Source organism: Thermothelomyces heterothallicus (assembly GCF_042370625.1).
Source record: "Thermothelomyces heterothallicus CBS 202.75 unplaced genomic scaffold P884_scaffold_3, whole genome shotgun sequence".
Taxonomy (NCBI): domain Eukaryota; kingdom Fungi; phylum Ascomycota; class Sordariomycetes; order Sordariales; family Chaetomiaceae; genus Thermothelomyces; species Thermothelomyces heterothallicus.
In genome coordinates this window covers 358,856-372,161 of record NW_027192564.1, presented here as the reverse complement: position 1 = coordinate 372,161, position 13,306 = coordinate 358,856, and the positions used below count along the sequence as shown (strand labels likewise).

At 58.3% G+C, this 13,306-nt stretch overlaps 5 protein-coding genes across 5 annotated transcripts; 1 reads left to right on the top strand and 4 right to left on the bottom strand.

Moving 5' to 3' along the window:
- Positions 1–456: 456 nt before the first annotated feature.
- P884DRAFT_296945 (uncharacterized protein) lies at positions 457–1,752 on the bottom strand (the record flags this gene model as incomplete). Its single annotated transcript, XM_069444457.1, has 1 exon — positions 457–1,752. The coding sequence occupies one exon, from the start codon at positions 1,750–1,752 to the stop codon at positions 457–459; it is 1,296 nt and encodes a 431-aa protein (XP_069300435.1).
- A 161-nt stretch (positions 1,753–1,913) lies between these two features.
- On the bottom strand, positions 1,914–2,964 carry P884DRAFT_76176 (uncharacterized protein). Its single transcript, XM_069446073.1, has one exon. It carries the CDS (start codon positions 2,811–2,813, stop codon positions 2,076–2,078), a length of 738 nt encoding a protein of 245 aa, XP_069300434.1. The 5' UTR covers positions 2,814–2,964; the 3' UTR covers positions 1,914–2,075.
- A 1,575-nt stretch (positions 2,965–4,539) lies between these two features.
- Positions 4,540–8,429, bottom strand: P884DRAFT_315607 (uncharacterized protein; the record flags this gene model as incomplete). The annotated part of the gene is made up of 5 exons (XM_069445268.1): positions 4,540–4,697; positions 4,863–7,076; positions 7,209–7,436; positions 7,529–7,928; positions 8,322–8,429. The coding sequence occupies 5 exons, from the start codon at positions 8,427–8,429 to the stop codon at positions 4,540–4,542; spliced, it is 3,108 nt and encodes a 1,035-aa protein (XP_069300433.1).
- Positions 8,430–8,615: 186 nt separating this feature from the next.
- P884DRAFT_217265 (uncharacterized protein) lies at positions 8,616–11,554 on the bottom strand. The gene is made up of 3 exons (XM_069439342.1): positions 11,201–11,554; positions 10,369–11,148; positions 8,616–10,167 (listed from the first exon to the last, which is right to left on the bottom strand). The coding sequence occupies exons 1-3, from the start codon at positions 11,429–11,431 to the stop codon at positions 8,683–8,685; spliced, it is 2,496 nt and encodes an 831-aa protein (XP_069300432.1). The 5' UTR covers positions 11,432–11,554; the 3' UTR covers positions 8,616–8,682.
- Positions 11,555–11,737: 183 nt separating this feature from the next.
- Positions 11,738–13,064, top strand: P884DRAFT_76058 (dynein light chain type 1-domain-containing protein). The gene is made up of 8 exons (XM_069446072.1): positions 11,738–11,941; positions 12,168–12,236; positions 12,308–12,330; positions 12,408–12,441; positions 12,519–12,553; positions 12,621–12,647; positions 12,726–12,795; positions 12,872–13,064. Exons 2-8 carry the CDS (start codon positions 12,173–12,175, stop codon positions 12,934–12,936), a joined length of 318 nt encoding a protein of 105 aa, XP_069300431.1. The 5' UTR covers positions 11,738–11,941; positions 12,168–12,172; the 3' UTR covers positions 12,937–13,064.
- The last annotated feature ends 242 nt before the right edge of the window (positions 13,065–13,306 follow it).

Here is a 13,306-nt window from a genome sequence, read left to right as displayed (position 1 = left end):
AAGTAGTAGTTAAAAGCAGAACCAAAATGCAGCCATTCGTTTATCTATCTAGACAGCCTAAAGGACAACAAATGTTCCATCAAGGAAGGTGAAAGACAAGATATCTAGCCAGCCCATGCGTGTTGCCTCCCTCCTCCCAGTCACCCAAATCAGTAGTTCTCCTCCGGCAAGGGGAGGTTGAAACAGAAACAGGAGAAGAATGATAGCACAAAATCACCGAATGCATCGCCGCTATGGTCTACCTCATACGCCGTATACGCCAGTCGCCACACTCTTTATTCATGACACACCGTAACGCTGCATTCTGGGCAAGTTAGCCATCAGAGCAAAAGGAGGGAAAAAGGGCAAGAAAGGAAAAAAAAAAAAGGAGAAGAATAAGACAAACTCACGTGCTCGTAATTTTCAAGAAAGTGTAAGGAAAAGAGGAGCAGTCCGGTTAGGTTGTCTGGCCCCTGCTTACGCGCGGTGGCGGCGCCTGAGCAGGATGCCCCTCGGCTTGGCCTCGGGCGTCTTCTCGGCCTTGGAGCGGGTCACGGTCATGGTGGTGAAGCCCTCGGGGACGGTGGTGGTGATGGTGACGACCTCCTCCTCGTCGCTGCCGCTGCCCGAATCGCCTCCTTTCACCGGCGAGGGCGTCGGGGTGGGCGCGGGCATGCCGCCGCCGCCGCCGGCGGCCGCGGCGCCGGGGGTGTTCTGCTTCTCTAGGATGGACTGGGGCAGCGGGAACTCGGTCGGCTCCTGGCCGATCAGCACGGCGAAGGGGATGTACTTGGGGTCGGCGGTGGCGCTGGGGACGCCGGCGCCTGCCTGGGGCACCTTGACGATGAAGGGCTCGGCCAGCTGGGAGGGGATGCCGCGGGCGGTGGCGGGGGCGTCCATGGCGAACTTGACGTTGGCGTCGGCCTTGGAGGTCTCGCAGGTCGGGCCCTTGACCTCGCCGAGGCTCTCGTCGCAGGGGTCGACGATCTTGAAGTCGACGACGCCCGTGTAGGTCTCGGGAGTCGCCACCTGGTCCGAGTCGTACTCGGCCGGGGGCACCGCGACGCCCGGTTCCTTCATGTCGGGCCAGTCCCAGACCCAGATGACGGTGTAGATCTTGCCGACGGGGGCGTCCTCGGGGATCTTGATGTCGCTCTGACAGAGGAGGGAGTCGGCCTTGCTGACGTGCTGCTTGCGGTAGTCGCCGATGCCCTCGAGGTCGCCGTCTGCCGGCTTCTGTTCGTGGCATTGGCCGTCGTCGTAGTTCCGCGTCGCCAGGAGCCTGCCCTTGCCGTCTCCGCCCTTGCCGTCGGCCGTCCACTTCAGATGTACGTCCATGAGGTTGACGTTGGACAGATCGTTCTCGGTAGTCCCGTAGAGGTAGATGGTGCCGCGGTTGATGGGCTTCATCGGGTTCGTCTTGTCGGCGCGCGTGACATGGCCGTTCTCTCGGTGCTTGATGGCGACGAAGTCTCCCGGGGCGACGGAGAGCATGGGGAACTGGTCGCTGTAGCTCGAATCGGTCAAGGTCCCTTGTCCGTCCCTGACAATCTTCTGGTTGGCGTCGAAAACCTTGGGTCCGCCGTTTGGCGGGATCAGGAAGCTGGCATCGGGCCCATTCTCGATGTGAGCCCTGTCAGCACCGGGCTTCCCAACTTCTTTACCATCCGGCCCCAGGCGGACGGTCTGCTCAGGCCAGGAATGGGCTGTCGCGGTCCCGCTAAGAGCCGCTAGGAGCCAGGCGGCCACGATGCGGTCTATGGATGTTCTCATGATATATCCGTAATAGTATGTCGGATGCTGTTGCAGAGCTTGCAGAGCTTGTGGTTGACCTGCTGCCGTTGTTTCTGCTGCTGCTGCTGCTGCTGCTGCTACTGTAGTAGAGGTGATTGTTGTTATTATTATTGTTTGTTGCTGCTATGTGGATGAAGTTTCCCGGGAACACAAAAAAAAGGTCAAATCTGTGGCTCAATAAATAAGAACAACTTGATCAACGGCTAGCGATGACAAGTATTGTTCGTGCCGGCGCGAACAATACCGACCCGGATAGCAAATGGCAAATAGCGGCGAAAAGCGGCGATAGTTGGTCCCTCGGGCTACCGTGGACGTAGTTCGGAATCGCACGGCGAGAACAAGGGGAGCCGAACAAGGGCTTTGTATGAACAATGGGTTCCTCGGGAACCAAAGGGTAGCGTGGAGCCAAGTGTCGAGTCAAGGTGATTGCCTTGCCTCACCAACGCACTCTCCGGGAGTTGTCGATGGACTCGCTGGATGTATCGAACTCGTTGCCGACCCGCTGGAGGAACCTGGAGTGAAGACCAAGATGCCGGAAACAGAGAGGTTGCCAAGACGGCGACGGCAGGGGTAGATATCCAGCTAGAGGCGTTGCACAGAAACCGGAGGATGAGGCAATTCTGGTCGCGTTGGGCGGACATTTGGAACCTGAAACCTTGATGGGCGGTTCTGGCCACGCGACGGGGAACTCTAAGGCGATCGAGTCGGACACATGGTGGATGAGGAGAGGATCCGGCTCGTCTCTTGGAAGATCTCTTGGGAGAGGAGGAGAATCGGAGGGTTCGTGGAGAGGTAGGTGGGAGACACACAACACGACGGTCGCCGTGCCGGAAAGACGGGACGAGGTTTGAAGAAAGGCCTGGAAGAGGGTCTGGGGGAGGGTCCACGGTCAAGGGACGACCTTTGGGACATTGGGGACTGGCGGCCAGGCCATGCTCGGCGCCATGCTGGGCCCGACTGATCTCCAGCGTTGCAACAGGTAGCAGCAGGCGCCTTCCAATGCATGCCGCCGGCCACGGCAGCGGGCGGCGAACTAGCATGGTTCGGACACTGCTGGTGCCGGGATGTTACCTGCAAAGAAAAGTGTGCGGGCTTGTGAGAGAGTGTGAGAGTGAGAGAGGGAAGGAAAGGGCCGGCACATTCTCGCAGAATTGCTATCGAGCAAGTCACTCGACAGCGTCGACACAGCGCTTGGTGACTTCCACCCGGATCCGCGCTACTGGCCCAAGGGCTTTCGAGTGGAGCAGAGCTGCCCGCGGGTGCCTGCCAAGCTTTTGCAGCCGATGCGCCTCATCCACTCGTGCCGGTTCCTCGACTCGAAACTCAGATAGGCGAGGCCCAGTGCGGGGCCCACACGGTTGCATCGCCAGGGCCTCAGGCTGCGGGCGATTCGCTGCAGGTGCACCCACACGCGACCCCAGGAGAAACAGGTTGGGCCCGGTTTGGGGCCAGGCCGCTTCTGCCCTTGGATTCTTCTCTTTTCTGCACACCTCGCCCAAGCAATGACGTGGGCACTGCGAGGTTGCAGCCGCGCATCGACGCAATACGGACTAGGTCCGGATCACCTACTGCAGTAGGTACTCTGTACGAGGTATTCATGCCCCCTTCTCTCCACTCTGCCGTGGTCGGACTGAAGAAACGCGGAGCGCGCTTGAAGGAATTACCGCCTGGCACGCTGACATTGCGAAGCGAGATTTCTTTGTCCTTTAAATCGGCCATTCATTGGCTGGGTTAAAGGTGCGTGCAACGAATAACTATAACATCTTGTCTGTCAACTCTTATGGCCGTTTCCCTAACATATCCGAGGCTTCTTCCCTTGTCTACGGATCAGATTTTCTGGCTCGATGATATTTCCCGTCAATGCCCGTGCACGGAGAAATGCGCTAACCATGGAAGAATGAGATGACCCAGAACGGGTTTGACTGATGATCGCCCGTTGCTTGTCTCATCCGAACACGTCAAGTCCCCACCACCCGGACGCGCACCTTGTTAAACCAGCCTTACAGAATACCAAACACAATACTACTGTACCCGTAATCCGTACATGCAACACTACGGAGTACTGCCAAGCTTTATCACCAAATCTTGTTTGGACTTCCTCACCAATGAATGTCTCTTGGAATAGCAAAAAGACGAATGTTCCATTTCCTACTCAAGCACCGACTCACCGACCGACCTCGGAGAACCAGAAGACATGTTCGTTGCACGCAAAAGAAGGTTTCTCGAGGCCCACATGGTTGGTTTATTGCGTCATCCATTTGTTTCATCTTGTCGCGCGTGCCGGCTCCAAGGGTTGCGGCCCGGGCAGGCTCCAGCCCGGATTGGCCCCGTCTAATTTATTCGTCGTCAACAACGCCGGCCTCACTCTGTCCCGTCATGAGGAAATCCCAAAACGTCGGATTGGGAACAGTGGCCGCAGCAATCAATCCATAGACGTTGGTCCATTGCCCAATAAGGAGCCATATCCCCAACGCGGCCTCGTACTGCGGCCTCGTACTGAGAGCTGAGAGACTATCACGAGCAAGTGGATGGGAACGAGGAAAAGGGGACGCATAATATCAGAAACTGAGTGAATGAGAAAAGTCCAACAATTCAGCAGAAACTCCCAGTGAGAGAGAGAGAGAGAGAGTGTGTGTGTGTGTGTGTGATGTCATGGCCGCAATGGGCCAGCATCGCTTGGTCGAGCGTTAGGTTTCGCCCTTTAACCTCTCAAACAACGCACACCGATGGCCGATACAGAGAAGGGGAAACCCTAACTTCGCGAAATCAATACCTCGCCCTGAACCGACGATACCCCTCTTCATCGCTCGCAGGGTCGTCGTCCTCTCGCGCCCGCTTGCGACTCACCGGCGGCGGCATGCCCAGCGAGGCGGCATCATCATCATCACCATTACCACCGCCACGTTCAGGGCCCCCACCAGCCGCTGGCGACCCCACATGATGGCCAAGCACTACTCTCATCTGCCTCTCAACTTCTTTCTCTTCCTCTCTTCCCCTCTCCTCCTCATCCTCCTCCTCCCAGTCCCGTGAGGAGTCGGACGCCGCGCGCTGGTGGCCGTGGCGGTGATCGGGGTGGCTGCTGTCTGCACGCGGAGGAGGAGGGGCCGTCTCTGCTGCCGGGGTCTCTGCCGCGATCGGGGGCATCCACAGTTCGTGGTTGTCGATAATGCTGTCAGAGTGGGTGGACGATGCCCACGTGTGCTGTTCTGTCGACCCGGAGTGGTGGTGGTGGTGGTGCTGCTGCTGCTCGCTGCCCCGGCGTGGCCGGACGGTTTGCGGTTGCGTCCCCGCGGACCAGGCGATGGTGTCGTGATGATGGACCTGATGGGCGGCCGCGCTGGCGTCGGAATAGCCCGGCGACGACCGGGGATCCAACCCGGCGACGGCGACGGCGACGTGGACGTGGCTGTCCCAGCCGTGGATGATGCCGTCCTGCGCTCCGCCGTATGCACCGCCCACGTCTGACAGGAACGGGTCCGTCATCGCCCCCGGGAGCGCGCCGCCGAGGGTGTGCGGGCCGGCTCCCAGATCCGCCGTCGTCACGGGGCCATGACCATGCGGCGGGGACGCGTAGCCCGGGAGCACGTCGGAGCCCGCCGAGGCGGTGCGGAAGGGCTGCGCGAGCGAGCCGGCCGCGGAGGCGGTCGAAGGCGGCGTTGCTAGCCCGCCGTGGCTGCCGCCGAAGCTGTCCGGCAGCTCGTACCCTGTCTCGCCCGCGGCCGCGTGCGGCGGTATCGCATGTGAAACGGCATCGACATCGGCACCGTAGGCTTGCGTCGTCGGAGGGAGGAACAGCGCACCTGGTCCTACGGCAACACTGTCCCAGGCCGGCGGGAAGTTCTCATCCGTGGTCGCGCTCGGGTGCTGCGGGTGGCTCGGGGTCGGGGACGGGATGGCGGCGCGGGACCCAGGCCGCGAAGCGCAGGCGAGGCTGTCCGAGACGCCCCGGAACTCATCAGCGGGCGTCCGGCGGCTGGTGACCGCGGCCTGCCGCAGGTGATGCTCGCTGGAGGGATCGAGAAGAGTCAGGAAGCGCCAGCAGGTCCTCCCACCCGAGGCCGTCTGCAGCTTCCCCCGTTCTCTCCCTCCCTCCTTGGCCACGCTGTGAATAGTGTCAAACGTCCAGAGGATCAGGCCGCGACGTGTCCAGCCCTGTTCCGATGACGCTTCGCTGCTCTCCCCTTGGTGGGACGGAGCGGGCGGCGGGCACGACAAGATCTCCTGCATCATGGCGATCTTGGGGACCAGGTCCATTTGCGTAGACTCTTTGCTGCCGCGTCGCCGCCATCCCGCCTCCTCCCTGTCCTCTCGCTCGCACTCGACGCCCCACCCGCGCGTGTGCCTCTTGCTCCCGCTGAACGGATGCGCCGGGTGCTCGGCGCAGTTGGCGAGTGTCTGGGCCCAGGCGGTAGCGGGGAACGGAATCGGGAACGGTACCGAGAACGCGTCCCGACCGCTGCGCTGCGAGAGGCAGTCACAGTGTCCGCGGGCACTGTCACTGCTGCTGCTGCTGCTGCTGCTGCTGCTGCTGCGCCAGCCGTCGCATCCCGGCTGATGCTGGTACCTGATGGTGAACTCACCGTGCCGCTCATAAATATCTTCCTGGTACGAGACTTCCCCCGAGCCATCGTGGGCATAGCTGAGCTCCGGAGGCCCGACAAGGTGTGTCTCGACCCTCCATCGGTGGTTGAGCAAGTGCGGCTGTTCAATGCCGATCTCGACCCAAGAGCCGAGGCTCGAGTCGGCGGGAAAGCCGGGCTTCTCCTTCAGCTCAAGCGTGGTGTGCAGGTGCAGGACGTCGCACTGTCCATCCGTGGTCGACGACGTGATCGCCCTCAGGCGCTGCTGGAGGCTCGGGAACGCGGACGCCCACTTCCTGGCAAGGTCGCCGACGCTGCCCGATTCGACCTGGTGGATCTCCTTGGTGAACTCGTGAAGGAGTGCGCCCCTGAATAAGTGCTCCTTCTCCTCCTTGGCCCACGTCTCGCGCTCGAGGTTGCGCCGGAGGTGCGGATACTCGGCCTGGCCGAGCTTGGTGCCTGTCGTGGGCAAGTACCCCGAGCCGTCTTTGCTAACGAGCACGTCCGGATGCGAGACAAAGATCCAGCAGCGCCGAGGCCTGAACTGCACCTGTTCGTTCAGGGCGAGAATCTGCGCAAAGTACTCGTAGTTGGGTCGCTGATCGGGCATCCGATTCTCGGACAGGGCAATCAGGATGGGATTGTTCTTGAGCGACACCTTCTCGATGTGGCGGTCGTCTTTGTCATCCTTGTCTTTCTGTCGTGGGCCGAATAGAAAGTGAACTGCAAGGGATGATGTTTGTTAGTTGTTGACCACACCCCAGAGCGGCAAGGCGCAAACGCCACTAACAAGAAAAAAAAAAAAGGGGGGGGGGGGGGGTTGGCCCCTGGCTATTTGAAAAAAGACAAACTTACGGCAACGATGAGCGGCAAAGAAGTTCCTGACCACCTGGATGTGACTCGAAACCCTCTTTCTTCCTTTCTCTCCCCGAATCTCCAGAAGAAGAGCGCTGGGTTTCTCACCGGGGCCCAGGTCACGGCAAGAGGCTAACCACAGATACTTGCCAATCAGCTGGTTCCGCCCCTGCTGACGCTGCTCTATGCTATATTTACTTCGCCCCATCTGAGGGATGAGCAGAAGTGCTGGTTGCCACACAAGGATCAGCCAGCCATACGGAGACACACAGAAAGGGACGGGACTAGGGGGCGTGCCTTTGTTTGCTCGGCAGACTTACCGTCGAGGAAGTGCCCCTCCAGTGCCTCGGGCCATTTCTGTTCTGACTTGTCCGCCTGCTTCTTCCGGTAGTTTTGGAACGCCTGGGTCAGCAGGGGCATGAGCGGGTTAGACCCTCGCCCCTGCTTTCTGCCGCGCAGGCGAGCCTCCTGTCGTTGCTGGGTTCTGTTACCGGGGTACGCCGGCGTGCCATAGTCTGGCCCAAGTGACTGCGTTCGCAAGACGGGTGCTGCCATCACCGGCGGAATCGATGGCGGGATCGATGAAAGGACTTCAAACTGCTGGCCATACCAGGCCATGTGCGGGAGTTGAATGTTTCCTGCCCATTCCTGGAGACACTGTCTGCAAGGCGAGCCCGGATGGCGGTCTTCATGTTCGTGGTTTGGCAGTGGTGAATAGCACTGCGCCGAGGGAGCGGGAAGCCTCAGTGGGGGTTCCATTGCTGGGCACAACGGCGCTTGCAGAATCCCAATGGGTTCCGCGGTGGCAGGCGAGTGCCTCGGAATGCCGGTGAAGAATCGAGGAGGAGGGGAATGCTGGAGTGGAATGACTTCCACTCTGGATCGCGAGTTAGAACGTGTCTATGAAATATGCTGGCCTAGCGAAGCCCGACATATCAAAGGGCGCGACGGCATAGGATATAACGGGCGGCCATCGACACTGCATGAACCCAGTGTCCGTTCCCTTTCCCCCCTCCCCCCCCCCCCCCCCGGGGAGATAAATAGGGATGCTGTTGCAACTTGTTAGGTAGCTAGGGGCCACTGCTTTGTTGGTTCCGGCCCCGAAGGACACACAGCGCCGTACCATCTGGATGCAAGGGCCTCAAAAGTCTTTGACATAGCCTCCAGGGAGACATGCGACAACTCGTTGGTTGGCGTGGACCGTCTCGGGGCGCACGCCATCCCCGGGACGCGAACAAAATTAGCCTCCGCACAAAACTACCGATTAGACGCAACGGGAAGGCGTGAAAGGCTGGCCGGGTATTCTTCAACAGGGCAGAGGTGGGGGGTTCTGCAGAGGGAACCGCAGGGATATGGACAACGCCTCCTCAGCAAGGGCGGTATAGCCACCAAAAATAAGTTAGCTCTCGAGGGTACTGGTACTTCTTTGTCTCTGATGATCCAAGATCTATCTAGAGATCGATTTTTCATGCTGTCATGCCTCATCCTCATCTTTGTCCCCGATGTTGATCCGTTTCCTCCCTTCTCCCGTGAGCTTCTGTAATGTGACTTTGTTCACTTGTCCCCTCATCTTCTTCTCCATGGCCTTGATTTGCTCTTCTGGGTCAACCTCATCAGCCTCTGCAAAGTCGAGAACCAGCCGGCGTCCCAGAAGATGAGTGTCCTTGAGCGCAGTAAGAGCGTTAAGCGCCTCTTTGGCCGTGGCGAACTCGGCAAACGCGAAGCCGCGCGACATCGAGTTGAACTTCTTCGGGAGGCGAAGTGCAACCAGTTTGCCATAAGCACTAAACAAGGCGCGCACATCCTTTTTGGTCGCCTCGAATGGAAGGTTCTTGATGACAATCTTTGTCCGCTGCGCCGCCGCTTTCTTGGCAAGGTCTTCACGCCTGCGCTCTTCAGCGGCGTCATGGCCCCTGTGCGAAGCCTTTACGGAAAGCTTATGCGCGTCCAGCACATAGCCGTCCATGACCTTCAGAGCCGCTTGAGCCTGCTCTTTGGTCCTGAAGGCACAGAATCCGAAACCCATGCTGAGCACCTGACCGGGCCGCTTGGGATCCTTTTTGGTCTTGACCGTGGCGCTCACAAACCCGTCCAGGTGTTTGAAGGCATTGGTCAAGCCCTCGGCGGTGGTTGAGAAGTTCAGATTACGGACATACAGAGAAGTCGTCTCGAGTTGCTGATCCTCGTCGTCATCGCGCTCCAGCAGATCGGCAACCGAGGGCTTCTGAACGCCAGCAGGGCGATCCTGAGGTTCCTGAGGCGGGGCCGCATTGTCTACGAACAATCCTTTGGGGCCTTTCTCGAGAAACAACACTGAATCTTTGAACCGCGAGTACGCCTTCTTGGCGAAGGCAGCTCGGCAAGCCGCCGGCTGTGCAAACTGGACGATGGCGATGGTACCGCTCGGTGGCATCAGAACCCTCACCACAGTACCATGCTCCTCAAAGAGGCTTCTCAATTCTTCGATCGAGGTGTTCTTGATATTCTTCACGAGGATCGCAGTGTCGCCTCGCTGCTGAGACTTGAACGCCTCGATATTCACCCCATGGGCGGCGAAGTAGGCTTTAGCCTCTTGAATCACCGTGGTCTCCGCAACTGCCTGTTTCACGGCAGCAGACGCGTCCGTGGGGTCCAGGAGCTCGTGTTTGGAAATACCGAGACGTTCTGCCACGGCTGTGTTGACAGCGTCTTGGCTCATGAAGAGCGAATTCCAGTTGAAGGTGCTAGACGCTGCCTCGGCCTTCTTCTTGAGAAGCTGCTGCTTCTTGTGGGGCAGCTTGGAAAGTGCGAATTCATCCAGTTTCTTCTCCCTTTTCGCCGAACCAGGGATGATGTGTATTATTCGGCCCTGAAAAATCGAGCCGTCTGTCTGAAATGCCGCGACCGCGGCAGCCGGCTGCTCATAGCGGATCATGGCGAAACCCTTGCCTCGGCCTCGGCTATCCAACGGAAGATTTACCTGTATGCTGTTAGCGAGCGTCCGGTGCCCGGTGAATGGAAATAATAAGATAATCGGCCCCTCTCATCAGAATCTCGAAGCATCTACTAAATACTGAGCCCAAGGGTTTCGTCATATGCCAGTGGCATAAGCTGTCCCTATCAAGGGATTCATCACAAAGGGCAAGCGCTTGTATGGACAGAAGAATGAGAGCATCCTTACCTCTTCCAGAGCCCCAAACTTGGAGAAGTGCTCTTGAATGTCATCCTCTGTGACGGTGTAGCCGAGATTCCGCAAGAACAGCCTGCGAGTCTTTTCGATTTGCTTTATGGCGTCCTCGGTATCCTCAGCTGGCACGGGTGCGCCCTGGTTGGGGCTATCAGCATCGGTGGCTGTCTCAACACCTGCCGAATCTTTTGGCTCGGGAGCATGCGTGGTCGCGGCTGCCGGGGCCGATGGAACTGCCCGCGCAGCAAACTCTGGGTCATCAGGATCCACGAGGTCAAGTAGACGATTTGTCCTTGACCGGAGCCAGTCATCATCTGTCGCGTCTGCAGCCACCTTCGGCACCTCCCTCACGGGTACGTCTCCCGCTGCCGGCGTAGGGCCTTCGCCATCTGGCACAGCTGCGGGTGCGGCCTCGACAGGAGCAGGATCCCCTTTGGCCCCCCCTTTCGGTTTGAGCGAGGGGATATCCTCATACTCGTCGTCGCTCTCGCCCGCCTCAATGACGGCAGGGGGGACGGCGGCTACCGAATCAGTCTCTTGACCGGTGCCAACCACTTCTCTGTCACGGGGCTTCTTGACCGGATGTCCCATAACCTCAAGGTACTCTTGCAGCTTGGGATCCGCCTCCTCAAGTGCCTCCCTCTTTCTCTTCTTTGATTTCTCGTCATCGGTTTGGTCTACGCCGGTGCCATCAGGTTTGCGAGAGGAAATGCCGGCGCCATCATGACGCTGCTCATCCTTTGCGGCTGGAAATTTCGGTTTTGAGTCTACAATCTTGCATCTATGATCAGCAGGAGCCTGGCGAGTCGGGGCGGGTTGACCTTACCGGCTTGGCCAAGTCGACAGATATCCTAGACAACCGGATGAAGGTTTTGTTGAAGTACTTGACGGCCTTTGCAGCATCTTCATGCGACTTGTAGCCAACAAAGCCGATGCGGCGGTTAGGGAAGAGCTTGATATCGGTGACTTCGCGACCCTGGGCAGAGAAGTGGTTGCGAAACTCGGCCTCCGAAATGGTCGGTGGCAGATTCTTGACGAACACTCTCGAGGACTCCATGTTCGTTGATTATATTGCTTCCTGTCTGCCGCCGGCAGGGTTTGAAGCAAAGGCTACCGCACAATCATTCCCGTTGTTGATGTGATCTTGTTTTGATCTTCAATGAAATGGAATAAGCCTGGATCCTTTTTTTTTTTTTTTTTTTCGGCACCCGTTCCAGAAATTTCAATGCCGGCCCCACAGCTCTCGTGGTTAACTATCTTATCGCCTGTTCTTCACCACACTTGAGCGAAGAGTATGTCCGGAAAATAACTAGCCCGCACCGCTCCCGGGTGCCAAGTGTGTTCCGGGGCCTGTTCCTTGAATTACCCCAAGGTAACAAGTGATGCCAAGGAGCGCGGCACCAATCATTTAGCTTCGGCCGAGCCGCGCCGACCTCGACGTGGAAGACCACAAACAATTCGATGCAGAGCACTTGCCCGTTCACACAACACCGCGAATCGCCTTTCTCCTAACGTTTTTGAACATCAAGTTCGGACTCCCACGCCTTTGCGCCCGTATCTGTACCAGGTTTGCAGCGCCTCATTATCGAATCCACCAAAGTTGACCTTGTGACCTTGTTTGCTTGTACGTTAGAACCCCCAATCCAATTTCGACAGGACCTGCGACGCAAGGACAGGAGGGGGATGCATCACCCGTGTGCAGACACGGAATGGCTCCTCCCCTGGCGTCCGTAGTGTCAAATTGCTGCAGAGTCTGTGCTGACTGCGTAGCCGAAGACAGACCTCAACCCAAGACACAATGCCGACCGACGAGAGGAAGCCAGCTAGGAGCAGCTCCCCTGTCGCGCGGGAGAAGCTCGAGGGTACAGTTGCCGCAGCCCCTTTCACTGCGCACGCCTGACTCACAAACCGCGTTTGCTAACTTCTGTGGCAGCCCAGATCAAGAGCGCTGATATGGTTCGTCCTCCGCTTCGATATGCCCGCCGTCCGATTTCGGCCCCCTGCAGACAACTCTAACACACCGAGCATGACAGACTGAGGACATGCAACAAGAGGTCATCGAAGTGGGTATGTAGGACCTGGGTCCGATCGTGACCTTCATGGTCAAACCGGGACGTACCGGACTAACCTATGATGCACCTTAGCCCAGGAGGCGATGGCAAAGTTTACCATCGAGAAGGTTTGTGCTCATGACACCCCACTTCGCGCTGTATAAGTAGCGTAACTAACGTTAATCGCCTGGATAGGACATTGCCCAGCATATCAAGCGAACCGTATGCCTACTACGCTATTTCCAGCTAACACCGGGCCATGCCACGGACCTTCCGCTGACGCAATACTCTGATACATAGTTCGACGAGAGGAAGGGGCCCACCTGGCACTGCATCGTGGGCCGTAACTTCGGAAGCTTCGTGACTCACGGTATGAAGTCGACCACCCCTCTTCCTTTGCTTCGGGCTGCAGACGACCACTGACGACATCGACCCGCACAAACCAGAGACCAAGCACTTCATCTACTTCTACCTCGGCCACTGCGCAATCCTACTGTTCAAGACCCAGTAGGGAGGCGGCCTCCTCCGTTTTCTCTCCAAGCTGTGAAAGGAAGCAGCAAAGCGGGGCGGTTCACCAACTCCCCCACCTGTGAATATGTATATATATCTACGTATACGACACAGAGGTCCGACAAAATTTGCCTGCTTTCTTACACAGCGAGCGAGCCGACGACAGCGACGACAAGACGGAAACGGACGGAGGAGAATCAGCACGAGGAGGAAGGTCGGTCCGCGGCGGGTAACCACGTGGGTTGGCCAAACAAATCTAATCAGAGTCCCGGAGCAGGGAGCACCAAAGGAGCTTTCGGCTTAGGCGGCGGGCGTAGAGGAGAAGGCGGGAAGAGGAGTAATGGGGGGAAGGTTGCCTAATGACGGACGTA